Source organism: Harpia harpyja, chromosome 10 (assembly GCF_026419915.1).
Source record: "Harpia harpyja isolate bHarHar1 chromosome 10, bHarHar1 primary haplotype, whole genome shotgun sequence".
Taxonomy (NCBI): domain Eukaryota; kingdom Metazoa; phylum Chordata; class Aves; order Accipitriformes; family Accipitridae; genus Harpia; species Harpia harpyja.
Genome location: NC_068949.1, coordinates 20391845 through 20419807, shown reverse-complemented (window position 1 = coordinate 20419807; position 27963 = coordinate 20391845). Strand labels below are relative to the sequence as shown.

The 27963-nt window shown below is 36.2% G+C and overlaps 1 protein-coding gene across 43 annotated transcripts in view; it reads right to left on the bottom strand.

Annotated features, from left to right (window-relative positions):
- KCNMA1 (potassium calcium-activated channel subfamily M alpha 1) overlaps positions 1–27963 on the bottom strand; it is a 526550-nt gene that overhangs the window by 134871 nt on the left and 363716 nt on the right. For 41 of the 43 annotated variants that reach the window (XM_052800261.1, XM_052800260.1, XM_052800262.1 and 38 more), the window contains 5 exons: positions 21937–22047; positions 19338–19443; positions 17834–17916; positions 14858–14927; positions 12907–13062 (listed from right to left, as the gene is read on the bottom strand). In XM_052800261.1, the coding sequence (XP_052656221.1) occupies positions 12907–13062; positions 14858–14927; positions 17834–17916; positions 19338–19443; positions 21937–22047 (526 nt within the window). Of the gene's footprint in view, positions 1–12906; positions 13063–14857; positions 14928–17833; positions 17917–19337; positions 19444–21936; positions 22048–27963 lie in introns of those variants that run through there. The other 2 variants (XM_052800289.1, XM_052800290.1) reach the window with 1 other exon arrangement.

Sequence of the window (27963 nt, the reverse complement as noted above, 5' to 3'; positions counted from 1 at the left end):
ACAGAATTCAGTCCAGTAAGATAAACAACTTATTACTGCTTTAAAATTTTGTGCAGCTATATTACTGCCCACTATGTCAAATGCCTTCGATAATATCCAGTCAAGGATTTTAATGGTATCAAGTGCCTTATGGCAGCAAAACATAGGCCTGTATATTCTTTATGGTAAAAGTATTATGGTATGTTAAGAGGGGTGTGGGGTTTGTTACGAAAATATGTTCCAAACACCAATATATACATACATCTCTGTCAGTATTCAAGAAAAGAAATTAATACATGGATTGTAAATGACTTGGGTAAAGGTGTCCAAATTAATTCTTCTGCTATTCAGCAATAAATCGAATTGAGAAAAGCATTTTAAAGCAAGAACTTATCATTGTCTGTTGTGTCAAACTATAGCTGTTTTAAAACAGCATTAAAGCAAGAAGTTCTTGCATAACATACAGGGCTTAAAGGAAATCTCACTATGTAAATTCAAAAAAGGATAAAAATTTAAGATGGGAAAAATTAAAGCACATGCTCTAATCACCAGACAGTTCAGTCTGTGACCAACAACATACTCTATGTGTTTATAATATATCCAGCAACTGGCTTTCTGCCTCTTAAATTTAAAAATGAACTCATGCCTACATAGATATCATTCAAAACTTCTTTCTGGATATTAATTCTATTTTTCCTTTAAGTGGTTTGTTTATATTGGTGTTTCATTAGTTGTACTTATTATTCTACTCTAAATTATGCTTCTAAACAAGGTATAATCAGATGAAAACGTTAAGTGTTTAACAAAACTTTTAAGCTAAGTAATTGATATTTTTCAATTTTAAATTAAATCGTTAGGAACTTTTAAAATCTTATATGCTTTAGGAAATAAAATTATATGAGCACAAGCTGTAAAAGTAAACTACATTTTAAAAACAAAAGCTATAATGGTTACGGAGTCCTATTTAATCCCCAAGAGTCTAGAACGGATTTTTCTTGTTCCTTCTTATACATTTTTATTAAACACTTAATATTTTCTAAATGTTTTAAGTTATAGTTCTGTATTTCATATTCTTACTCCAGTTCCAACACATGAAGCTCACAAAACCCCACAAAATAAGAATTCTATGTAAATGCAGTAATGTTCCTCTTCCTACTCCTTTTTTTTGCTCTTTTGGAGAGCTGTCTCCATCCCCACTTCCCCTGCCTGCAGTTCCCTAAGTCCTTGCCCTTGACTCTGCCCCTTTGTTTCTCTTCACTACCATATAATTACCTAACATCACCCACAATACCAACAGAACTGTTTTCTAGGCTTATGTCCTCTATATCTTGCTTTCTATTTCCCTCTTAACTCCCTCATCCAAAGGGAAATGTCAGGCTGCTTAACTGACATGTACTAGAGGATGTAGAGCCACCAACTGACAGTGCTTTTACTGACAGAGTTCTTTATCTTACTTCTCCATCAGCAGTATTTCCACCTCCTCTTTCAAACCTCTTTTAGGCTCATAACATGGTTATCTTCTTTGCCTGCTTCAACCTAGTCACTTATTCTATGCTTAAATCATACAGACCTCTTGTCTTCCCACTAATCAGCATAAACTATGGAAAAAATGTCTAAATCATGTTAGAAAAAAGTTCACTTCTAAAAGCTTTAAGAGACAGCAAGACCAATTCCATGTCAAACTGGCATTTTATGGATAAACAGTACCAAAAAAGCGAGGGATGCAGTACTGTCATACATACTAATCTCAGCGAGAAAAAACAGGATTATATTATTCATTAGCAGGAAATAAAGCAACAGCTACATTAAAAGGCTTCAGAGAAAGGGAACTGCAGTTGAGCCTCTGCAGTTGCAGAAGCACGTCAGGAGTGTAGTGTCCTAGCAGCACATATAAGAACTACAGCTCTGCTAATTGTCTAACTTAAAGAAGCATCTTCATACCATGTCCACACATGGCTTGTATTGATGAGCTTTTCAAACTCTTCTACAACTTAAAAGCACCTCTTCCTTGTAATAGCCTGATCCACAGCTTGTTTAAACCACTCAAACATTCTCTACTGATTCTGACATGCTTAGGATCATTGAACAGCACAAAGCAGAAAGAAACAAGAGTGTATTTTGACATAAAGATTTAAGTTAGAAAAAATAAATCAAAATAATTTTCATATTTGTCGTGGTTTAACCCCAGCCAGCAACTAAACACCACGCTGCCGCTCACTCACTCCCCCCCACCCAGTGGGATGGGGGAGAAAATCGGGAAAAGAAGCAAAACCCGTGGGTTGAGATAAGAACGGTTTAATAGAACAGAAAAGAAGAAACTAATAATGATAATGATAACACTAATAAAATGACAACAGCAATAATGAAAGGATTGGAATGTACAAATGATACGCAGTGCAATTGCTCACCACCCGCCGACCGACACCCAGCCAGTCCCCCGAGCGGCAATTCCCTGCCCCCACTTCCCTGTTCCTATACTGGATGGGACGTCACATGGTATGGAATACACCGTTGGCCAGTTTGGGTCAGGTGCCCTGGCTGTGTCCTGTGCCAACTTCTGGTGCCCCTCCAGCTTTCTCGCTGGCTGGGCATGAGAAGCTGAAAAATCCTTGACATTAGTCTAAACACTACTGAGCAACAACTGAAAACATCAGTGTTATCAACATTCTTCGCTCTGAACTCAAAACATAGCACTGTACCAGCTACTAGGAAGACAGTTAACTCTATCCCAGCTGAAACCAGGACAATATTATATCATTATGTTCTAGTTATATTATTAAATAAAATCTATTATAGTTATATTACATTATTAACTATTACTATTACTTTTATATTATATATTATTTTACAGTATAACTTTCACTGGAATTTGGTGTGACCCAAACCTCTCTTGGACAATTTTCCAATATTAAAAAAAATCTGAATTCCACAGCTATTTCAACAGGACTTCTATAGTATTTTATATAAAGTTTGCATTCTTATCCTACAGGCTGAGTATGAATTTGGGATTCACCAATCGTTTGCCCATGTTAAACTAGTCAAAAGGCACTGTTTCAAAAGAATGTTCTAAAGAACAGAAGGATTGGAAACTTTTCAAGAAACCAGTGAAATATAAATTACAATGAATTTATTTCTTTTCAATTTTCTTCTCCTGTTGATAGGCTGCCAAGTAACCAGTTACTCTAGTTCTGGAGAAGTAAACAACTGCAAGAATAAATTGCAATATGGAAATGTTCCAAATCATACACTCCCTGACAAGTGGGCTGCAAGCAATCAAGAGAAATTTCTTCCATAGAAATTGTTTCACCATTCAGAGACCATGTGGGATGCTAAAAGGGATTTGCATTGTATTATTCTCCACCACACACAGAGAAGTCACATCACATTTTTTATAACCCTTTTATTTATGTGAAGCTTGCAAATGTTGCTGATCAGCAACTCTTTATATACAGAAAACAGATAAAGTGCAGGCTTGGTAAAAAATAAGAGTAATGATAGCAAGGACATGTTTGTAACTTATGGTCTATTTTGTGGCTTTTTCTTAGATTGACACCACCTGGGGTTGGAAAAAAAATACACAAATACACTATGTCTTTCTCCGTTCTACTTTCTTCCCTTGCTTTCTTTTCTTTAGGCAGATGGTTTTGATTTGGAGGAAGGAACTGCAGATCAGACCTATAGTTAAGTACTCACCCTTAGTCAAGGACTAAGAAAGGACTGGAAAAAACCAAACTCATTCACCAAGCAGTCATCAAGCTTCAGTGGTTAGTGTTAAATTAACCTTCATGAAGTGATTGGAATGATTAAGATATGTTCTGTTAGGATACCATGAAATGTTGATTAATGAATTTAAAGAATTGCTGATAGTTGGGATGCTATAAAATATTATAAGATAATGATAACAACGGACTAAAGATGACCTTTGCATTTTATCTCCGCCTGAACCATGACATTTTCCCTGTGATTTCAAAGAGAGAGATGGTCACCTGCCTGGTATTTTTTGAAAGGGAGTACCTGCTGGTCTGCTAGAATTGAAGCTATTATTAAGAACCTCCATTGTTCAATATTTCTTTCCTGATTCCTTGAGTCTTGCAGTTTCCCTGAGTTTTAATAGAGTAAGGCTCCACAGATAAACATAAGCATTTTCTCCCCTAATCCATGTCAGTAAGGTACTAATTTCAAAATCCTTAAAATGAGAAAAAATACTTTAGGACTCATTGTGCTCTTGACTAGTTTAAGCCTTTGTGATGATATTTTAAAGTCTGCTGCTGCAGTTAACCTCAAAAACTGAATCCCTAAATAAATCTGATTCTTCATAATGTGTGTTTATTTTCCTTTAAAATACTTAACCATAACTTGAGTGATTGTTGTGCGGTCCATCTCTGGACTTACTGATAGGTATCTACTACTTACCCATACTTATCTGTATAATAAGAGTAAGTAGCTAAAACTTAACTGTTAATGTAGAGATGAAATAATCTGTCCCATATGCACTTAAAAAATTGATGTTTACATGTCAGTTGCCTGAAAACAATGGGGAATAGTTAAATGTTATGTAAATTTTATAGAAGCAAAAAAGCCCAATTTGGGGTGAGTTTGGTTCAAGATGCTACTAATCAAGGTTACCACAAATGTCATTCAGTAGAACCATGGAAGTTATTTATCTGGTTAATGAAATTTATTTTAGCCTACCTGAAAATATTACTGTGCTTACAAAGACAAAAACAACCTTGATTTTAACTTGAAAAACAAATAATAACCTACAGTAGTTTCAATTTTATGGCTATAAAGATAATTTTGTTACTGCAAAAAATTACTGGTCTATCCTATTTCAGCTCCTGACAGCAGAATCTGGATACTTGTATTTTCTACCTTTATACAGTATGGACTAATACAGTTGAGACAAAGAGAACAGATTTCATTTCAGTGAAAAGTTTTCTGTGGTAAAGCTTTGCTTGTTGGCCGAACAAACACATTCCAGCAAAAAGCATAAACCTATATTAAGTATTGTGGGTTGCAGGAAGCCAAATGTGCTAGTTTAGTTCTGGTATCAGAGAGTGATACCAGGCTTTATCTCGGGTTCATCATTATCTCTGTGGATAACTGCCAGTTTGAGAAGTTCAGAATTTAGATCATAGAATCACAGAATGGTTTGGGTTGGAAGGGACCTTTAAAGATCATCTAGTTGCAACCCCCCTGCCATGGGCAGGGACATCTTCCACTAGACCACATTGCTCAAAGCTCCATCCAACCTGGCCTTGAACACTTCCAGGGATGAGGCATGCCATCCTCAGATAAAACCTTTATTATTTACTGGAAAATACTGTCTTGGTAACAAAAATTGTGAATAATTAAAGAGTCAAATACTGCTTTGGAATGAGGGGATGTGCATTTGCTGGCAGAATAATTAAAGCAGAAGTTAATGCCACTCAATATTTAGAATAAAATAAAATGTAGCAGAAAAGCTGCAGTGAGGAACAACACAAAAACACCAGAAGGCATGAAGTACACAAACACAACAGCAGTGAACCACTTCACTGAGGGAAAAATAACCAAAAAAACCCCTTGATATTATTTGGTCCTGCTATCATTTATTCTTTTCCCTTTTACCTCTTCTCATTTCTTGCGTGTTATTTCTGCTTTCATTTAGCCTCATACATAGGCCTCTACAGATCTTATATAAGGTATAGCTGTTGAATGAAGACACAATAATTGATCAAGAACAATTCTATTCCCTTTTTTTAATTTTGACCTCCTTTACTCATCAAATATTGTACACCTCAAGCATATCACCAAGCAGTAACAAAAGGCACTTCTACATGCCTTTCCTCACAGAAAAGAGCATCTGTCTTCATGAAAGACCTTCCCCTGCATGATCCTAAAGAGAAGGCTTTGCAGGTCATTCTGTTATTTTTATCCCTGAAGTTAAATAACTAACATACTTCAAGCTGGTACTGCAGCAACATGAGTAAATGTAACATTCTAGAAAGATAATAAGACAGCACAATTAGCAGCTGATACAGCAACAAGGAATCATTCACTATCTTCTACTGCTGACCACACTATAAATTATTAAGAATAAGTACATAGCATTTTCTTCTGACTTTGATGTTAAATCATAGCAAAACTTTATCACAGGATGCTGAGTTGGTACAGACAGTAAGAAGTAATTTTTTTCTTCAGAGACCTTACAAACTCAAGAGGAAATCTTAACAAATAGCAACAAAAATTCAAGTTATTCTGATCACAGCTAGGAAGAAAGGTAAAGAGAGTTTAGGTAACTGCTGGACCTCACGCAGAATGTGCCATACCACCACAGTGACTTGAATCTATATCTTCCAAGTTCCTCTCTAGTACTGTAAGCACATGGCTATCTTTCCCTGACTATGTTACATCGCAATTCTGTCTCCTGGGTAGTCATAAAACAAATTACCCACTGATTCAATAGCCTATATGAAGAATAGCTGGAAGATGACATAGTGTATCCCAAGAGAAGAAATTGAATTTTCATCTGTATCTTTTTTTAAGTCACAATGCTCCTCTGCTCTCTTCTATCTGTATGTAGATACAATGTTGTTATCAGCAAAAATATTTACATAATACAGTAATTTCCTAGTGAGACATGGTGACAGAAATATGAAAAAACAATGTACATCTTGCAAGCACAACCATTAGTATTGTCAGGAAAAAAACTAAACCCCTAATACACCCAGCCCTACCCACTGGCAGTGTCATTATCAGGAGCTCTGTCACCCCAACTGATCTATCTTGTTCATAGCATTTGCTTCTCAGTGTAATGACATAAATAGTTACATGAAAGAGATTGAGTATATCTGAACCTGATAATGCTATATAACCTCTTCTGTCAAGATCTAAGTCTCACTATCAAGACAGAGAACTAATGCTAGAGCTGTTGTAGTGTGACCTAAGATCTTTTATTGCATTTTGCAAGGCAAAAATGGGAAAGGATGGTGGGGTGTCTTTATAAATATTAAGGAATTGACACAATGAAAATTCCTTTATAGCACAATGAAAGCAGCTGTAAAGTCTGCTCCCTAGCATTGAATAAGCTCACCTCATCACCACCAAGGAAGGAGCACAAAATAGTACAAAGCCTTTGAGAATAATTTCAGATGTTTGGAAGAAGATCATCCATTTGATATTTTAGACATATATTTACTTTTATAAACAACCTTATCTAATTGAATAATAAAAAACCCACAAAAAGTACAGTAAACGAATGAGTTATCTCTCTAGAAAAACACTTGAATATTTTAGTTCTGTTGTTAAAGTGATCTTGCTTTTTCTACTGGTCTAATTTTTTTTGTTCAGCATATGTGTCCCATTATGCAGTATTTTGTCTAAATGCATGCAATTCAGAAATTCTGAATGGTCTTCCGAAAATTATAAGGTTTGTATCAAAAAATTAAATAAAGTGTTGTGTAAACAACATGAAAGTTGTTACCTATTTCCTGCCTAAAATACATATAAAATTTTCTCTTCAAAGATGCCCAGAAGACCATGTAGACAAATGTTTCACAAAAATGCCTAGAAAATAACATCTTCACTGGGGTAGTTTTCTTGAGCCTTTGCCAAGCTGTTTTCATCTACTTCTATCTAACAGAGGGACTCCTACCTCCCCCTAGGTTCAGAACACTTCCAGGGCTTCTTGATGTTTAATTTTATAATTCTTTTCTCCACAGCATTGTGGGTATTTTTCTAACAACATAGATGAGAATAAAAAGGAAGCACACACAGAATATTCTTGATTGGTAGTTGAAAAGAAGTTGTACACTGAAAGCAATGTATTTTAAACATTTTCTCACGTTCACCTATAATGCCCTTTCAGTCCACCCAAATTGCTTGTGTGAATGTCTGGTTTTATTATGCCTTTAGATACAGATATGAAAATCTGACAGATAAGTAATTGGCTGAAAGCAATTCATACACTCCTAGTAAAGAGTGAAGCTTCTTAGATTTACAGTCTTATAATTTAATTTCCTTAAGTATTATAAATTATCAACTACCTCTTTACTCAATTCCATTGTCCGCTTAAATCAAAGCTAACAAGTATCCTTAGTGGTATAAAAATTTTACAACCTCAGCCAAGTATTCCCATAGTTCTTTCTGTATGCAAGATTGTTTTTTTAAAATTGGCATGAAAAGAGTTATGTTTTATAAAACATCAAATATGCTAATTAAGATTAGCTCTAATTTCAAATGAGAGATATATGCACTTTTTCATTGTTCATACTAATGTAGAGTCTTGTAGTAGGTCAAAGCAGAGAGAGTATTCTTGAATTATTATGACAACTAATTCTTCTTTAGATGCTGGCCTTGATGGGCTTGAACTCAAAGGCATACAGGCTCTACTTTTAATATTTTCAAATTTACAAAACAGGGCAGTATCTCTATCCAATCATAATGCGAAAGATAGATTGGTGTTGATCTGTTCTGTCATGGTTTAACCCCAGCCAGCAACTAAACACCACGCAGCCGCTCACTCACTCCCCCCCACCCAGTGGGATGGGGGAGAAAATCGGGAAAAGAAGCAAAACCCGTGGGTTGAGATAAGAATGATTTAATAGAACAGAAAAGAAGAAACTAATAATGATAATGATAACACTAATAAAATGACAACAGTAATAATGAAAGGATTGGAATGTACAAATGATGCGCAGTGCAATTGCTCACCACCCGCCGACCGACACCCAGCCAGTCCCCCGAGCGGCAAATCCCTGCCCCCACTTCCCTGTTCCTATACTGGATGGGACGTCACATGGTATGGAATACACCGTTGGCCAGTTTGGGTCAGGTGCCCTGGCTCTGTCCTGCACCAACTTCTTGTGCCCCTCCAGCTTTCTCGCTGGCTGGGCATGAGAAGCTGAAAAATCCTTGACTTTAGTCTAAACACTACTGAGCAACAACTGAAAACATCAGTGTGTTATCAACATTCTTCGCATACTGAACTCAAAACATATCACTGTACCAGCTACTAGGAAGACAGTTAACTCTATCCCAGCTGAAACCAGGACATGTTCCAATGATTGACTGAAAAATGCACTTCATGGTAGACTTTAGTCCAAGACAAATATACTCATCACAAGGACCGACACTATTTGTAAATAGCAAACAGTTTTCAACCACAACAGTTTTTAATTCCTAGACTCAATGATTAAAAATATTACATTCAGGCAGACCTTTTAGAGAATAAATGTCTTTGGTAACAGGCTACATTAATATTTGGTATAAATCCTGTGAGGAGGATCAGGTAAGCAGTTTATTATGCAGCCTCCTGAAGAACCTCACAATATATTGAGAAGTTGCATTTCCTCCCCACACCCCTTTTAAAGTTCTCCTTCATTTGAAGGAATTCACTGTGCATACCCTAGTCTCATACTTTAAAACAGTCCAAGGCTGCCTAGGTGGCCAAAAAATAAATAGCAAACAAGTTGATGTGTTCCGTCAGTGTAGGTAAGCACCAGACTGATATAAATCTGTGTGGCTTTATTATGTCTCTCTTTCAGCCTGGACTAGAAAGGAATGTCGTAGGAGAAGTGGGCATTGCGTATGTGTGGGTGTGAGCAACAGCTGCCAAAAGAGCCCATTCCTGCTCTCAAAATAGCTTAGAGGAGAATTGAGACTGCTCTAGATCATTTTTCAGATCTGGAATGAGGTGTGCTGTCTTACCAATAGAGCAAAGACAAAACTAATTCATTTGTGGACTTCTGTTACACTCAAGGACCACGTTCCATACTTTATTAATTTACATAACAATACTAACTCATATTGGCTTGCATGGTTGTATACAGGCACAAAATTCGACCACCTCTGCCTTCTATTCCAATGTTTTTCATATGGGTAGACTTCTGGCATACATTTGCTAATCCAAACAATGCAGAAATTGCAGTACAGTATAGTATTTCCATCTTTTTCTGAGACTATGCAAGTAACAGAGAGTCCCAATTCCTTTATTAACACAACGATAACAGTCTGTGCTATAAAAAGACTGGATTATTGAAATACAGTTTACAGGTGTAAAGTTTTTTTTCCTTAACATATCATTTGTTGTGCAATCTATCTGTCTTCCTTTAAGTGTTTACAGAACCTTAATATTTTTGAGCTGATTTCCTTTTTGTTCAGTTTGGTGCCAAAGAGAACATAAAAGATTCCATATGAGATTACATAGCTAAAACCAAAAGGAAAATATTAGGAACAAATATAATATTTTGAGGTTTCTTAGTTTGTTTTACCTCCAATACTGGGCAGACTGTTTACACAAATCATTTTGCTGTAAAGTAACACATAATGAGTTAAATGTGTGTGATGTCACCATCAATCATGTTCATTTGTGTTTAACTGACCAAACATTTATGGCACATTAAATCACTTTCTAATCACATTATGAAGGAGGAGGAACAAACACACATTTCAAGCTTTCTTTAAAAAATACAGAAGTTTCAGTACATTTTCCTGGCAATCTCCTATCTTGTGGGAGACTCCACTAATAACAATTGCCCAAGGAATTTAGGAAGGTCCGACAGTACTTAAATTCAGTGCTCTAAATGAAAAGGGTTGAAGTTCTTTTAGGGAATGGACATCTTTTCAATGTAGTTGCTCTCCTACAATACACTGTTGATTCACAGCCGCCACTCAGTAATAGTTTTAGCTTTCAAATACAGTTTTTAGAGTGAGACAGCTTGGAGAAGGAACATCCTTTCAGCTAAATAAACAAACCTTTTGTTGTCACCAATCAAGTTGGATTCTCATAAAGAAATGTGTGTCAGTTCTTGTATGTTTATTTTGCTTTAGATTTTAATATACTCAGAGATCTTTGGAAATTATTATATGCATTTTACTTGCCTGGACAATTCATTCTTAGTTAAGTGGCAGACATCTTTTTAACCAGTACTAACAGAGCCTTGCATTCTCCCAATGAGCTATTTTACAGCATTTTTTCTCTCAGTGCCATCCAAAGATGACATCTGAAGTAACGCAAGTTAAGGTATGTCTGGACACTATTCTGTTTATAACTGTATATAATCACAGAAACAAGAGCAAAACTGACATTGATAGCTTCCTCCAAATCAAATTAATTGCTATATTTATGCTTATTCTGTGTATATAGAAATACTCAGATATAATCTGAGTAGTGCCTTATAAAGCTGAGCCTTTGGCTTAAAACTGTTCATCAGTGAGATAGTCCAATCTGTAACTGTACTGAAATTAGTATAAGAATATCTTACAAAATAAGAAAATATAGGATTGAAGGTGGGTAATAAAATGGCTTAAGTGGTTAGATATATCTTCTGGAAAGATGCTACTTTTACATTTGCAGTTTTGGACTTGTCTAAATATTTTAACTACAAATCCAGGTCATAAAAGTGTGTGTCTCTCGTACAGTTCCCCCACAGTCAGACATTTGTAGACTTTATCACTTTCTGAATCTCTCCATTTTCTCACTGCAAGTTTAAATTCATTATTAAAATAACTTGAATTAAGACTACGGCTTCTGGAGATACCGATATATTTGGATCTCCTTGAGAGAAAACTGATCCCTTCTGATTTTGGAAAGACAGAAGTTGAGCAAAAGTTTCACGTCTACTTCTGATGTCAAGACCAAGTTCATAGAACAGGTTGCCTCAGTAATTTGGATACATTAGTGTGACTGTTACAAGTGTTTGAGGTTCCTGAAAGTCCTGGGTTGCCAGACCAGGCAAGAGTGAGGGAGACCAAAATGATCAGCAAGAAGAATGGAGTTCATAAGAGATACAGTTTTCTTTTGGGATATAAGTAGAAAGGATTAATATCAAAGTGACATATGCTGATGAGTCATAGACAGTTCCCAAGTTTGGCTTTACTGAAGTAAAACAGCTTTTTTTTTTTTTTTTCCTCCCCCAGAACATGAATAAAGATGCAAACACCATAACTAGAGACAGTAAAGTGCAGAGCCCAGGCTTGTTTCCATATTGAAAACTGGCACTTTTTTGACATACAGGAGTCTGCTGTCTCCAAACGATACCTTAATAAGAATTTCAGGACTTCATAGGAACTAAATAAAGATTCACTGGTTTGCACTGACATGTGCACCTCTATGAGAACAGTCCTGGCTTTCTCATCTGAGGACATTAGGCTTTTTTTTTTTTTGCTTACTTGCACAATGGACTTGAAGCGGACCATGGCCTACCTTGGACTCCGGTGTTTCCCGTTCCATTAATAACACTCATGGGATTGGAAACTGACCATCCTTTATGCTTGGAATCAGTGTCCCAGCAAGGCATGAGCAAGGAAACACTGACCGCTGCAATCAAGGCCTTGGTCTAGTGAACTAGTACAGCTGCCTGTCATAGAAGTCTAGGAATAACTGGGTTAAAATTTTGCCATGTAAGTTCAAAAGAGCTCCTCAAGGAGAAACGAATACACAAATGACGTTGTAGGAAGTTCAGGCTTCAGTTCCAACACATGTTCCTTATTTACTCTCACAGTGAGAGGTCCACTAGCCACTTGATGTAAAAGACCAAAACGATCGGTCCTTTTTTCTGGGCACTTTGTTGCTATATGGGACATATATAAATCACATTTTCGTTTTAGCAGCAGGGGCTTCTCTCATAGATAAACATGTGGTTTGTCTAAAACAAAGCAAAACACAAAACACCAGAAATATTTCCCTAGAAATGGATGATGCTTTGAAAAATCATTTAAAAGCCAAACACTTGCTGAATAAAAATAAAAACATAACTTGACAGAACCTGGCTCATTGCCCTATTTGCAGCAGAGAACTTTTGTATGGAAGTGTACACTGGTTTTTTTGTCTTACAAAATCTGTTAATGTGTTCCTATCTGTTTCATATTTGAGTCATGTTTCCTACTCAGCTCTCTGACAAACTGAATTGCAGACTAATACATTCTAATGAGACAAGACATTACCTTTATGAATGACCTCATAGAGAAGAGGTTGGCTAACATTGTTGAAAGGCCTGGTGCCAGGCAGCTCTGGGCTATGAAACCCAGCTTGAGCTCAGCAAGACAGATTGCATCATCCCCTTCTTTCCAGTTCCAGCTTGGGATATTTAGCAGATGGGCCTGGAAAACAAACAGACAAAAAAATGCCCCATAGGTGAAGAACCAGAAATACTTCCTCAAATACAGTACAGTATTGAAGGAGATAGCAGTGAATGATTTTCTTTGTTACTGGCTTGACTTTTTCTGAGTTCGCAGAAGCAATCCAGGTATTTTAGAGTTTAATTCTATGCTAAGACATGTTCTGATCTTACCTATTATAAACAAAATCTTACATCTCTCAAGCCATATTCTGGCTGTGACACTCTGCCAGGCCCATCCTCACACCTGAACGAACGACAGTATCTTGTAAAGTTTTCCTTCCCTTCCATATATTCCTTTTACAGCACTTTGAGCTAGTCTTTGACGGATAAGGAACATACATAATATACAGGAATCTAATACAACTTAGATTACAACTCGTGTGAAGCTGCAACCTTTGTAGGACATTGTCATTTAATAACGTATAGAACATCATCTGTCTTTTCTATTTCATTCCTTCCACCCTGAAGGATAGCACTTAGTAAAAGTCCAAACTTTTTCCTAAGACTGCTATTTATAAGGATAGAATAAAGAAAATAGCTGATCGAGACACACCTCCAGTATTGACGCTAGTCAGTTAGGTATTAATACAGTTCAGTTATTGGCACAAGTCTATTGGATTCTCTCTTCCATCTACCTTGTACATTTGCATAGACATAAGGAAACACAGAGGCCTTCATGCTTGTTTCCCTTTATAAGTTAGTATCACAGTTCAGTGCTTTCGTAACAGCTATTCTTAATACAAAGGAAAAATCCAGTATTTAAAAGATCTTCCCCTCTGAGCCTGTTTAAAGCAGAGAAACACCTTGCTTTTATTCTATAAAAAGGCAGGCTCCATCCATTCACGTACAGGAAGAGGACATTACAAGCAATAGTAAGTGCTCTTGTTCTAGCCAAAGGTTACAGGTATAAGGAGTTGTTAGCAGTCAAACCTTCTAAGTACCAGGATTATTGCTGAATTATTATTTAATGAAGGTCTACCCACCAAAGCTTTTTCTCCAACACTGGACAGTGGTTGATGCTTTTAGAAACAATAAAAGAAGCAGGTCACATATGAGCAGTCTGTCCTCTGATATATTCTTCCTAGCCTGTTAATCAGCAGTTTATGGACTTCCTCATCTCAGGATTGAATGAATTGACTTCATTGTGTTTAAAGGCCACAGATTTACCACCAAAAATTTGCCAAATTCCTTTCCAAAGTGGATTCATAATTTTGATCTCCACAAGATTTTTAGCAACAATTTCCACAACTGAATTATGTTTTATATGAAAAAACCTTAATTTTATTTATTTTTTACCTGCTACTTGGCAATTTCAGGTCTACATTGTCATGCAAGAAACAAAAAAAATCACAATAAATCTCCAATAAGACAATAATTCTGTGCATTTTTTTTCTAAGGATCCACAAAGAACTGACTTCAGATGACTTGCCTAGAGACCACCAATTCATCTTGGGTAGCTCTAGTGTAATAAGCTGAGCAAAACTTATAGAAGAGGTGTGTTTAAAAGCTCATCTGGAATCAATAGCAACTATGGACACTGCAGCTTTGAGAATTAGACCCTAGGCAATTAATAAATGTCAGGATTTTGACAAGGTTCCTTGTGTATATAAATAAAACTGAATTACCTTGTAATGGGATTACATGACAAGGCTTATTAGGATGTTCTTGTTTGGAAAGAAAAATGCTTACTATTGGTGGAGCTAGAAAAATTGGGTATGAGTGAATGCAACGCAACAAAAAACTCTGGGGACAGACACTGTTGGTCATCACATTACCTTATTGTGATACTGCAGCATCTGAGTGATAATTCTTATCTTCGGATGATAATTCTTTATTGAAATAACTCTAAAAATAAAAGAACAAACAATTAAAATAACTTTTAGCTAGTGGGGTATTTGGATAACATATCCCAATAGTTCTACTTCACTGTGTTGTCAAGTGCCCACAACTAAAACTGTACCCTCTTATTCGCCTGGCTGTAAAGCATACTGATTGAAGTCAGACCTGGGCAATATTTACACCTAGTCAAATTCAGTTAATAACCATCGTCTAATACTAGAGAACATGAAAGTTCAGGAATTATTCAGTTGAACAGTTTGCTCTTATGGAGTTTGCAGAAAAAGAGACTTGTTTTAACAGCGCTGTTCAGATATTCTGTACTCATTCTGTTAAGCAAATAATACACTGGCAATTATTATGTCACCTTCAGTGATTATCTTCATGTCTTTGAATCAACATAATAGATCACATTTTCCAATGATCAATGTCTGAAAAGAATCCCTTTCATCCTGCCCCATCACATATTATTTATTTATAGTTGCTAGACATTCATCATATTTAAACACCTTGAATAATGATTTTGTTTGACCTAAATCCACATGCAAAATCATCTTAAGTTTTATGGATTATTCCAAAGCTCAATATTGAAACTGATACCTGTACACTGAATTTATAAAATATGGGGCTACTTCCATAATCTTCAGCTTGCCTGCATTCTTAATTATTTAACGAGCCTAAGATATACTCAACTGTGTACAGATTAAAAGTGGCTAGAAAGAAAAATGTTTGAGAAATTAGTAGATTGATAACATGTTATGAAGAGAGGAATATACAATTTAAAAATGCAAAAGGCATTGAGCAAAATTAGAGAGAGAAACAGGCCAAAAAAAATCAGTTCTGTATATAAAACTAAAGGTAAAAAAAGAAGATAAAACAATCAAAACAAAAAATAATCTGAATTATTATGGAATCATCAGTCTCAGAAGACTCTGAATGCCATAACTATTTACATTGGTGTTTTGCAGGAAGTATCTTGCAAACTGCTGGTCTGGCTGGTGCTTTGAAGCATATCAAAGCTAGAGCATGAAACAGATAAAAAAAGTAGTATGCATTATTTTAATTTATGTTATCTTTTGGAAGTGAAAAGGTCTTCTTTCTAATTTTCCATTTCTTGCTGAATTATTTATTTAAACATTCATTTTTTTTGAATTAAATTCATTTAAATGTAAGAAAACACAAGAGAATTCCACTCAAAATAACACTTTTGCACTTTATTACATGAAATGTATTAAATCTATTAAGAATGCACTAATCTGCAACTGGAATATTTTTAATGTATTTATGCAATTAATGTAAAAATAAAGTTTCTCGCATTGCAACTCAAAAGCATGTTTGAAAATGAAATTAGGCATATTTAACTGTGCCTTCCACAGACAGCTAGATGACTTGCACACAGTGAACTTTTTCCAGAGGAGCAATTTTATTAATTTTTTTTTAATTCTCACCTTCCTTCAATTCACAGCATGCAAACAACTGACAGGCCAGGTTCATAACACTGGCCAACAGTATGTTAGAGAATTTTTAACAAATCATTGACATTTTAATTTTAAAAAGGAGAGACTGCTCTCATTAAAACTAGGGTTATAGGAATGAAACACAAAAAATGGAGTGGCTTAAGTTTGTTGTAACTCTACCTGCCATCTACTGACTGAGTCTTTCATCTCCTTCCTTCAGAGAGTATAAGGAGGAAAGCAGGACAAGATCTGGTGGTCCCTAATGTGGTAAGTGCCTTGTCAATCAAAATAAGCAATGTTTGGTCTTCAGTGTAAAAAAGGAGGACGGAGCTAGGAGACCACTGTATCGTTACCATCATGAAGTGTATACGTTGTTATCCCCCAAGCAGCGCAATTACTCGTACAAGCAGATACACCAAGGAGCAATGAAGCATGAAGTGATTAAGGGTCCTTCTGTCCCATTGTTAACAGCAGCCCATGCAGTACATGCACTCACATAACATATTGTTGCAACAACATAACTGCATTCCCTTTCCCTTCATTTCTATTGGGACTGTGTTCAGCTATGAATACTTAAACCCCAGGTCCTGCAAAATGACTTAGAGTACCAAAGCTTGTGCTCCAAGTGTCTCTTCTGACACACTCTTTCTAAAGCAGCTAAATTGAAACAGTTTAGGTAGGAATTTAGGGTATCCTCATCTCTGAATGTTTGAGACAATCTTATAGTCTGTCCCTGTCGTGGTTTAACCCCAGCCAGCAACTAAACACCACGCAGCCGCTCACTCACTCCCCCCCCACCCAGTGGGATGGGGGAGAAAATTGGGAAAAGAAGCAAAACCCGTGGGTTGAGATAAGAACAGTTTAATAGAACAGAAAAGAAGAAACTAATAATGATAATGATAACACTAATAAAATGACAACAGCAATAATGAAAGGATTGGAATGTACAAATGATACGCAGTGCAATTGCTCACCACCCGCCGACCGACACCCAGCCAGTCCCCCGAGCGGCGAATCCCTGCCCCCCACTTCCCTGTTCCTATACTGGATGGGACGTCACATGGTATGGAATACACCGTTGGCCAGTTTGGGTCAGCTGCCCTGGCTGTGTCCTGTGCCAACTTCTTGTGCCCCTCCAGCTTTCTCACTGGCTGGGCATGAGAAGCTGAAAAATCCTTGACTTTAGTCTAAACACTACTGAGCAACAACTGAAAACATCAGTGTTATCAACATTCTTCGCTCTGAACTCAAAACATAGTACTGTACCAGCTACTAGGAAGACAGTTAACTCTATCCCAGCTGAAACCAGGACAGTCCCCTAAAAAAAAAAAAGATCCTGCAATGTTCAAGTGCAACAGATCAGCACTAAAGCTGCATATGGCTATAGCCTATCTGAACATCTGAAGTTAGCTAATCAGAGTTAAGAACCAAAACCCTATTAAAAACTAATGAGTTTACCTCATAATATTGGAGGCATCTTCAGCATCTGGGTCAGCGCAGTATTTATTGGCAAGGATTAGGCACGCATCCGCTGACTCTATCTGAGACACCAAAGAAAAAACAAACGTAAATAGCAACATCTCTTTCCAGCTTTCATCATAAAGTATTAAGGAATTCAACACTGCCATCATGAGTGTGAATGTCAGTTCTTAATACTGCTAATCAAAAATCAACTCAGGCTAACCTGAGTTAATGTGAGTGATTATAACAGCTCTCATATACACATAGCAATTTCTTGAAACTTGCTTATGATACTCTGACCAGGTCAGTAGTTCAATTATTGATTCTTACTTTGTATCAGCTGAGGCATGAAGGTATTAACGGACATATCTTTTGTAACCAGATACGGAAATTTAGACCCTAAATCCATAGGAAGTCCCTGTTATATCAGTACAGTGCTCCCACAAGTCCTGCAGTTTTGTTTGGGAATTTAAGTACCTTTCTGTTAGAGACAGGAAGAGGCAGCTGAACTGATGATTTACAATCTGAGCACCAGTTTTAGAAAGCCTGAGGAGAACTGATCTGTTCACAGGACTTCTATGTTCACACAAACCTTAGCTCTATGTAATTCAAAGCAGATGACAGAAGTATTTTTCAGTGTATACAATGAAATACCAACACAAAGAATGGTGAAATACAGAATACAAAACACCAACACACAATTTTATGGTCATAATTAGAATATTTTGTTCTGATGAACTGTAAGAGTGTGTCTTGGGCTACAGAAGGTTAAGCAATTTCTGCAGTCAAAATGGACAAAATATACGATTAGCACTCCAGAAAGTGTTAACATTGCACTAAAATATTCTTGGTTTAAATAGCCACTTTACATTCCATTTAAAAAACAAAACCAAAAAAAACCCCAAAACCACAAAACCCATAAAAAAGTTAATGCTGCTTCTGACAGCTTGCCATCTTTTTTTTTTTTTATTTAAGCTTCTTGCTTTGCTTTAAGAGTACAAAATAATTCACCATAGAGAATTCTAGACAATAAACCCATCTCAATTTAGCTACCAAAAAATCTTAAATTGTATTGTTTTTCCCCAGGATTCTAGACAACAGAAAAAGGGTTTGACAGGTGAAAAATTATTTTCTAATTGTTCTGATGAAGGTAAGACAATAGCATTTTAAGCAATTACTGTAAGACAATGTTCTATTATATCAAACACTAATGTAAAATAGGCTCTTGAACTAAACCCCAATGAAAAATTCATAAACAATTCAGTGAAATGGCAGACTGTATCTTTAGTCACAGTGTTACTGTAGCTTTGAAGGTCTAAAGATATAGGGAAAACAAGGTTTATAAGGATAGATATTATAATTTATTAGGCAAGCTAATAGAGATGGAATAACAATCTTTTGGGGTTACATGAAGGAGAGCTTTACTGTTTATTTCCAAATAATGCAATGAGTACTTTTTAAAAAGTCAATTAGCAGGAGAACAGAACAACAGAGCAGTTACCTTCACTCTCGCCAGGTCATGGGGATTAAGGACTGAACCCTGATAAAATTCCACCTGAGTGAAGTGTCGTTTAAAAAGAGCTTCCAGCTCAAGGTTAGGGGAGATACTGCATTGGGAAGAGGAAGAAAACACAAGAGCAAATGAGAAGTCAGTTTCCATAACAGCCCCATTTCCGTCATTTATAAACCAACCCATTTATTCATTCTAGGTATTCAGACTTCTGCTGATGCTTTTCCTGCAGTGTGGAAACAGCGTGCACTACTTAAAAAACATACTGCTTTCCCTTCCTTACTCCTGCCTACAGCACTTCTGGCCCACTTCATTGTGTTACTCTGCACCTTCCTCACTTCTCAGTTTCTCACAGATGTGCATCCAGAAGAATTGGTGCAAATATTTGAAAGCATCCTCACACAGCATTCTCCACAGAAACTGCCTAGTAAAACAATCATCCTCTGCACAACCCCACCATTCTTAAAACAGCTGATTGCATCAGAAAGCTCAATGCAAAATCACTAAAAGCTGGAAAAGGAACTCTATAGGGACCCTGTGGCCTGTATGAGCTACAATTAAAACAAACATAATTATACTATGACTTTCTGTCTCATTTCATTTTACCATAAACAAAAAAACCTAAATGGATCACATCTATTATATAATGTGCCACCAACCTTGTAAATACCTTTTCTGATGCCACTCATTAAAACAGAAGGGATTTAATAGCTACATAGTAAGAGCGTGAGATCTTTGTCATGCCAGATGCTAAATTTAATAAGAAAATAAAACAGACACATGCAACTATTTGTCTGTGAAGGTACAGAAGAAAGCAGGCACAAACAGGTAGCCAGGTGCTAAACTCCCTTCACGTGCATATGCAGTTTTCCTGATTCCTATCACCATGCACTTTCACTGTGGAAATCTGGATCTCTGCTTTCCTCTCAGTCAATTCTTGTTATTACTTAGAGAGGGGAAACAAACAAACAAACAATGTAGTTACTTGCGGATATCATCTCTAGTTCAATTTGAAAGGACTAGATAAAGAAACTGTGCAAGTGCTGCTGATTCTTAGTTTTTCAGCTTCCTTTGTTGAATCAGCACAAATGATTAATTTTTTTAATCATTTTCTTTGGCGAGAAGAAAAGTGCAGAACTTGCCGCTAAATGCAGAAATATTACTCATTTATAGCTTGCAACACTTCTAAATAGATGCCATTCCAGAGCAGAAAAGACCTCTCATACTGTCTCTATCACATGGCTATTTCTAGCAGCTTCTCCCATAGGCACGCCTGTTTGCTGTTCCATTACATGTAATGCAGAGCCTGCAACAGCAACCACCTTAAGACACCTTGCCAAATCCCACAACAGAAAAATGCAAGAGACTATGTGTTTGTAGGTAGGTATATATGGGTAAAAGAGCGGTACTAATTATTACCGTGACAAGAATTTCTCTTCTATCTTCACTGTATCTGTAAAGCAATGTATCTCATTTATATTAAAACTAAACCTGCACCTTCATTTTTCTTCTTATAAATATTTTGCAATATGAAACAAGCATTTTTTCCTAGTGAAATCAAAGGTGAAAATGTGTTTTCAGATAGCATAAGTTCATATCACATACAGTATTTTTCACTAATTTTACTGATTTTACCAATTTTGGTAGTTACACTAGAAATATTTGGCACTAAAGAAAATTCTCACATCTATTTATTAATATTTCAATATTTTTTATTTCATAATTCCATTCCCACTTCAACTATGTGTTTAGCTATCTACCTCACAATTGACACGATTGGGTCTGAAGTCTGTCTGTTCGAAACACCTATACTTAGCAATGGGCGTCGTGGTTTAACCCCAGCCAGCAACTAAACACCACGCAGCCGCTCACTCACTCCCCCCCCCACCCAGTGGGATGGGGGAGAAAATCAGGAAAAGAAGCAAAACCCATGGGTTGAGATAAGAACGGTTTAATAGAACAGAAAAGAAGAAACTAATAATGATAATGATAACACTAATAAAATGACAACAGTAATAATGAAAGGATTGGAATGTACAAATGATGCGCAGTGCAATTGCTCACCACCTGCCGACCGACACCCAGCCAGTCCCCGAGCGGCAATTCCCTGCCCCCCACTTCCCAGTTCCTACACTAGATGGGACGTCCCATGGTATGGAATACACCGTTGGCCAGTTTGGGTCAGCTGCCCTGGCTGTGTCCTGTGCCAGCTTCTTGTGCCCCTCCAGCTTTCTCGCTGGCTGGGCACAAGAAGCTGAAAAATCCTTGACTTTAGTCTAAACACTACTGAGCAACAACTGAAAACATCAGTGTGTTATCAACATTCTTCGCATACTGAACTCAAAACATAGCACTGTACCAGCTACTAGGAAGACAGTTAACTCTATCCCAGCTGAAAACAGGACAATGGGTTATAAAAAAATTGCAGAAAACAACTCTTCTTTCAAAATACATTGTTAACAAAAGTAACTGCAAACAATTTTATGCTTATTTGGAGCTTGAGAGATCCTCTGTCTTCCCCAAAAATATATGGCTTAATTTAATGAGTTTCAGTAACAGATGATAAGACTAATCTTGAAAGATTACTCACTTATGCAGAAAGACGATTTCTACGTTGACATCATCCCTATCCTTGTGCAGGAAGTCCTTCAGGAAGTTGGACACACTTTCAAGTGTTATGTGACCACAGACAACTATGTGCCTGTTACAGAAAAATCAGAGTTAATCTTGTAAAGAAGGTAAAACAAGCAAGCAAGAAAGCAGAGAAGGAAATGATAATTTATGGGCAAAAAAAGAGTATTAGTCTCTTCTTGATGTTTCTCTAGATCCTATTCCATGAAGTCAGAGAAGGAAAACATCAGTTCCAAAAGGTGCTTTGCAATTGCAAATACATATACACTCTCACCTGCAAAGACTACTATTAACAAACCATTTGGCCAAGTTGTATTACACATTTAACAGTAAGTGGCATCATTTATACATATGTTTATACACTGTATTAACCAGTCCCTTTCAAAGTCATATTTCTTTATTTTACACACCTTTCTTCACATCTTTACCTCCTCTGCTGAGATCTACTGTTTAAATTTTTGGTTTATGACATAATGAGACAGCAAATCTCCCTAAAATGATTGATTCAATATTTTTCCATGGTTGAAAACAGACACTTATGCCAATGAAGGCAGTGCAAAGCTTGCCAATTATAGGCCATAAGCAGTAAACAAGAAATGTTTTTCCTACTATAACTCCTACAAGGAGAGTACTTCACAATAAGAAATCATTATTGCACCATTGCAACAGATTGCCTAGAAAATCAAAGTTTGCACAGACTGTGATGTCACAAAGGTTTCTACTGCTCCACATTTCCATTACGAGATGTATCCAGCCATGTAAGATGGAAGCACAATATATACCTACATACACATTCTTGAATTCTACATCTGAAATTCTGAGAGGCTGAAGAGAAGGCCTAGGAAATTGCAGTCTTCCTGACTTAAGGGATCTTTGCTCCTTTATTATTGTAAAGAACATCCTACATTGTCTCACAACTTCCTTCAGCGAATAAACTCAAGCCCAGCTTCCATTACTGTCATGGGTTTAAGACAGATGGTGATTTTGGTATGCCTATTGCTAATACTTCCAATAACCACATTGCTCACAGAAGTCAGGAAGAGGGACAAGGTGGTATAGATAGAATTCCTGAACTAACAGAAAGTCAGCTTCATTACAGTTATATAGCTTATGCACAAATGCTACAAACACACAAATCCACAAACTTATTTGGCACTTGAACTGCCACATGTGAAGCAAAGTAATTCCAAGGGTCTCACCTACTTCATAATTGTTGTGTGGAAAACTCAGTAATGCAGAAACCTCATTGGCTGGAAACAACAAATAATAGGTGGCAGCAATGATTACTTATGTAATGGGCTATAATAGGAGTCTGTTCTTGCTTCATAATTTGATGCTTGATTAAATATGTGGAAAAAGTGCATAGAACTCATTGGAAAAGGAATAATTATGCAGAACAAAGAATAAATCCGTAATATGCATCATGCAGTGAATAATATCACCATCATGTACTGTTACTTTTGCAGTGGTTCAGATGGTGACTAGAAAAGCAAAACACAATAAACTATTATACCAGTTCAGCATACCTTATGATATTGCTCTACTGTTACCACTTTTATAAATAGCATCGCATGGAGTTTTAAAGCTTTATTTAGAAATATGATAAACTCCTTTTGCATGTTGCATGAGTTCCTAGTGACACCATCAGGACTCAGATGTAATTTTGGAAATAGCAGCAGTCAAAAAATTCAATGGTTTCATTCTTTTTAACAGGCAAGGAATATACGTTTATATGAGACTCTGATCAGGCTGGTTTGTATTTAACAGCAGACCCAATACTATGAACTTGTATTGCTAAACTAGCTATCCAGAGTGTCTACTTTGGCTTCAATTTTAACCTAGGTTTTTGGTGCAGTAAGTGTACAGAGCACTGAGTTCTCGGACTGTAAACACTTAAAAACACAAAAATCCCTGAGTTAGAGCTTTCCTGTTTTATGAGGTAGTAAGCACAATGTCAGAAAACAAGATATAAAATATATTAGCTCATCCTTTTTTGGTGCAAGGGGTCCTTAAGAGGTTTCCTCTGGGACCTTTGCAGCTTGGCAGAGTTTGCAGCAGCCTCTGTACTGGATAAAACCATGCCTACATACCCCCTGCAGAAGCACTCTTCCTCAGTTTCCCTAGTGGTCAATTGCCTGACCTGCCAGCACTGTGTGTGCATGTGTTACTGCACCCACAGTTAGGTCAGGATAACAACCTTCAACACATTAAGGTAAAATATGATTTCAAGCACTAAGATTCACTCCCCACCAAATGGATGAATCTCCATCCAATATATCAATGTAAATGGAAAACCTCAAGAACATTTACTACATCTAAATTCTGAACAGGCTGTGTTTGATACACTACATTACACTAACATATTGGGAAGTTCTAGCTATTTTCCAGAGTGTAAACCCATCTAGCATCAAAAACCAAAAAGGCCCAAGAAAATGACAAATAGCAGCTAAAAATATTCATTTGTATTCCTTATACTGTCTGTATACATTTTCTAAGATGACTAATTTTAAACTATGGGTATTATTTTCTTCAAATGTTTCCATCTATTACTAATTAAGAAATTGAACTTTCCATTTGCATAGTTGATGCATTATTTTTAATAATAGAAATAATTTCTTCTTGTAGGCAACTGCTTTGTACAGATATGTGCTGTTAGCTTTAGCAGGGTCTCTTCCTGAATGCTCTTGCGCTACACTGCATTCCTGTGCAGAAAATTTGTTTCCTTCCTGGGAGATTTCACTTCATATGGGTTCTTTTCTGTCATTAATTAGAGTCCACATTTTAAAAATATGGGTAAACTGAAGAGAAAAACTACAAGCCAGATAGAGTGTGCAACTCAAATTACTCTACTGCAGAAGAAATTTTCATAGGATCATAAGATTACAAGATAATTCAGGTTGGAAAAGACCTCCAGAGATTATCTACTCCCCAAACCTCCCACTAAAAGCAGATGCATTTGGTACAATAATTCAATCCTGTTATGATTCTCATTCAGTAGGGTTTCATAGCAATCTGCTCCAGTGAAAATAAAACATTTGGCTGTCAAATACTCTTGCATTTGAGCATCAGGACTGATTGTTTTGGAAGTGTCAGAAGGCACCTGCACCATGGTTTCATTTTAGCACTCTGATTTGGGGCTGGACATGATCTATTCTTCTCTTCTTTGCTGTTCTTATATAGTGCAAGACAGCGTCCTGAGTGATTGAACAAAACATATATTTTGTTTGCAAACAAAAGTGATTGCAACAAAACCTCCTGGTTTTCAAACAATATTTTCTGATGAGATACTTGCATTAATTTTTGGTTGAAAACTCCCACAAAAAATCTCTTTTTAACATAAATTATATTTTTGCTTAGAAGTAGAAGAATTGAAAACAGATTTCCTACTTGCCCAGAGAGAGTTATTAGGTACATTATTTAAGAAAACTTGGAGAGCTTATATTGTTCCAATCTGTCCTGTATATGATCTGAAGATTTATAACTTCCTCTGTTCCAATAACCATTCCCTGCCCATGTACCACCCTTTTTTTCCATGCAGCAAGACTTTAAGTAAAGCCAACATATTGGATATCTTTTGCTTTGAGCTAGAGTTGGTTGGTAGGAAAATATTGTATTAATAATTTTGGGTCAACAAAAATGTCTAACCTCTGCATTAAGATTTTGTTTATGAAAAACCTCAAAAGTAATACAGTATTCAGCTAACTTATTATGATTTCCTTTTTTTTTTTTTTTTTTTTTTTAATTCCTTAAAAACAACACTTAGAAATTCCCTCACAATACTGAAAACCACGATTCAGGAATTTAGACATTTTTATTGCTGATAAGTATTCAGGAGGACTAAGGTTTCTGTTAAGTAATAGCTGTCATTGTTATCATGTATCAGAGGTGAAACTGGTTTAATATATCAATGGGAATCCATATTACATGATTGTGATGCTGCAAAAAGAATCTTTTACAGAGAATCAAAAGCTTACCAGGAGCCATATTCTATCAACCAATAAAGCCAGACTAACACATTCTCTCCCACATGTGCTTATCATTCTCAAAATTAATTTCAGTAAACAAATATGAAAAATTAGTACAGTTCTACTACGGTGGGTTTCAACTGTGATTCTACACAGTTGAAATTCTCTACAGTACCTAATTTTTTTCCACTCAAGTATTGACATATTGATACATTTGCTAAAGATACACTGGCTTCTTATAAAGTAAACAACAATGGTGATAAAAGGTCCAAAGCTACCACAGACACAAACAGTTTCAGGAAGAAAAAAAATGAAATAAGCAAAAGCTAAAACATCTAGAATTCTGACATAATTGAGAACATACACTTAATCCATGTAAAAAGCACTGTAAATGAAAACAGATCCACTGTGAATAGGATTCTTCAAAAAGGATCTTTGCATGGTTCTTCCTTCAGAGGACACAATACGAAAGGGAAATCTTTTGCCTGTTTATTTTGAAAGAAATGATATCCATTTTATTGGAACAAGTATAAAGAACTTGAAAAAGCTCACTCTAACTAGTCTGTCATAATAAATCAAAGATAATAAATACAAAATTCTGTTCAGCATTCAGTTGAATACATGGTGTTCACTTGTCAAGTAACTAAATGAAGTGTGGTGCATATTGATCTAGATGTCTCTATAAAACTATAATATTTATACCAAATACATATGCTCAATTCTCTTTATGGTCTTTCTGCTTAGTGTTCTGATCATGCATTCGTCTATCGACCATCTAAATTCTTTCTTCATATACCAGTAGCAGGCTGCTGTCGTTGAAGTAAACAGGTTCTTGTAAAGTCTAACTGGTTTTCCTCAACAAAGGATCCGTCTCAGTCACTTTTTCTTATTAAGAAAAGTCAATAAATGTCAACAGAGACCGTATATTCAGTCTTCTTGTATTCGTGGTATGCATTCTTTAAATATACCGGTTTACAATACATTTCCAGCTGCTTGTGCTTTTCATGATTTACCTAACATTACTCAAGTTCAATTAAGTGAACACTTTATGCATGTGCTTATGTGTCACTCTCTCTTATTCGGTTAAACACATGCCTTATTTTAATATAAACTCCTCTCTCATATTAACACAGATGGAGTAATAGGTGCTGCACAGTCATGATTTCACATTTTTCTCTTTTTTCACAGAAGACTTGAACCCAAGGATGGTCCTCTAAGGACCACTTATTTACCCAATGTGTATAGTGAGCCAGAACAATATAATATTTTAACCATTAAAAAAACTTGCCTACATATTGCATATATGACAAAAGCAAAGACTGAGAACCAGTCATCTAGAACGGACACTTCTGGACCAAAAAAAGACACACCAGGTCGGTTTTTAAAAAATAACTCTAAGAGGTATGAAACTAAAAAGTGTTACTCTCAAACTTGCCTTTTTGCATTAGTTATTCATATCTATGAAGACAGAGCATAAATACTCTGAAATCAAGACATGATATTTAAAAAAAAAAATTCCATTATAAGCTATTTTCTCACTCTGATTCTCCAATCAGGCTCTAGAAATCTTCTAGTAGAAAGGAGACAAGTAAAAAATATTCAAGGATATAGCAAATTGTCTGTCAAGTGTGTAACATCCCAGCAACTTTATTTTAACATTTGTTCTCCTTCCAACTGTTTGTTAGAAAGTAGATTTTCATTATTCTCTTTACTCCTGAAGGATTAAAAATTTAAAAAGTGTTGAAGTTACTGAGAAGCCAAAAGCACTGACTTTCAAATATGTATCAACATTAAATGTATAAAAGAATATGACTACACTGTGCCTGGAGATGTGATTGCAGTATGTGAGAACACGTCTGAGGTACCTTTAATTTCTGTAAATTGGACCTGATAGCTTCAGCTGCCAACTATTTAGGAACCAGAGTGAACTCGTGCAGCCTGTACTGAAGCTGCTGTGATTGATTCCAACAGAAACTATCTGTTATTTCCAACAGGTTCCACGCTCTTTGGAATCTCTCTTA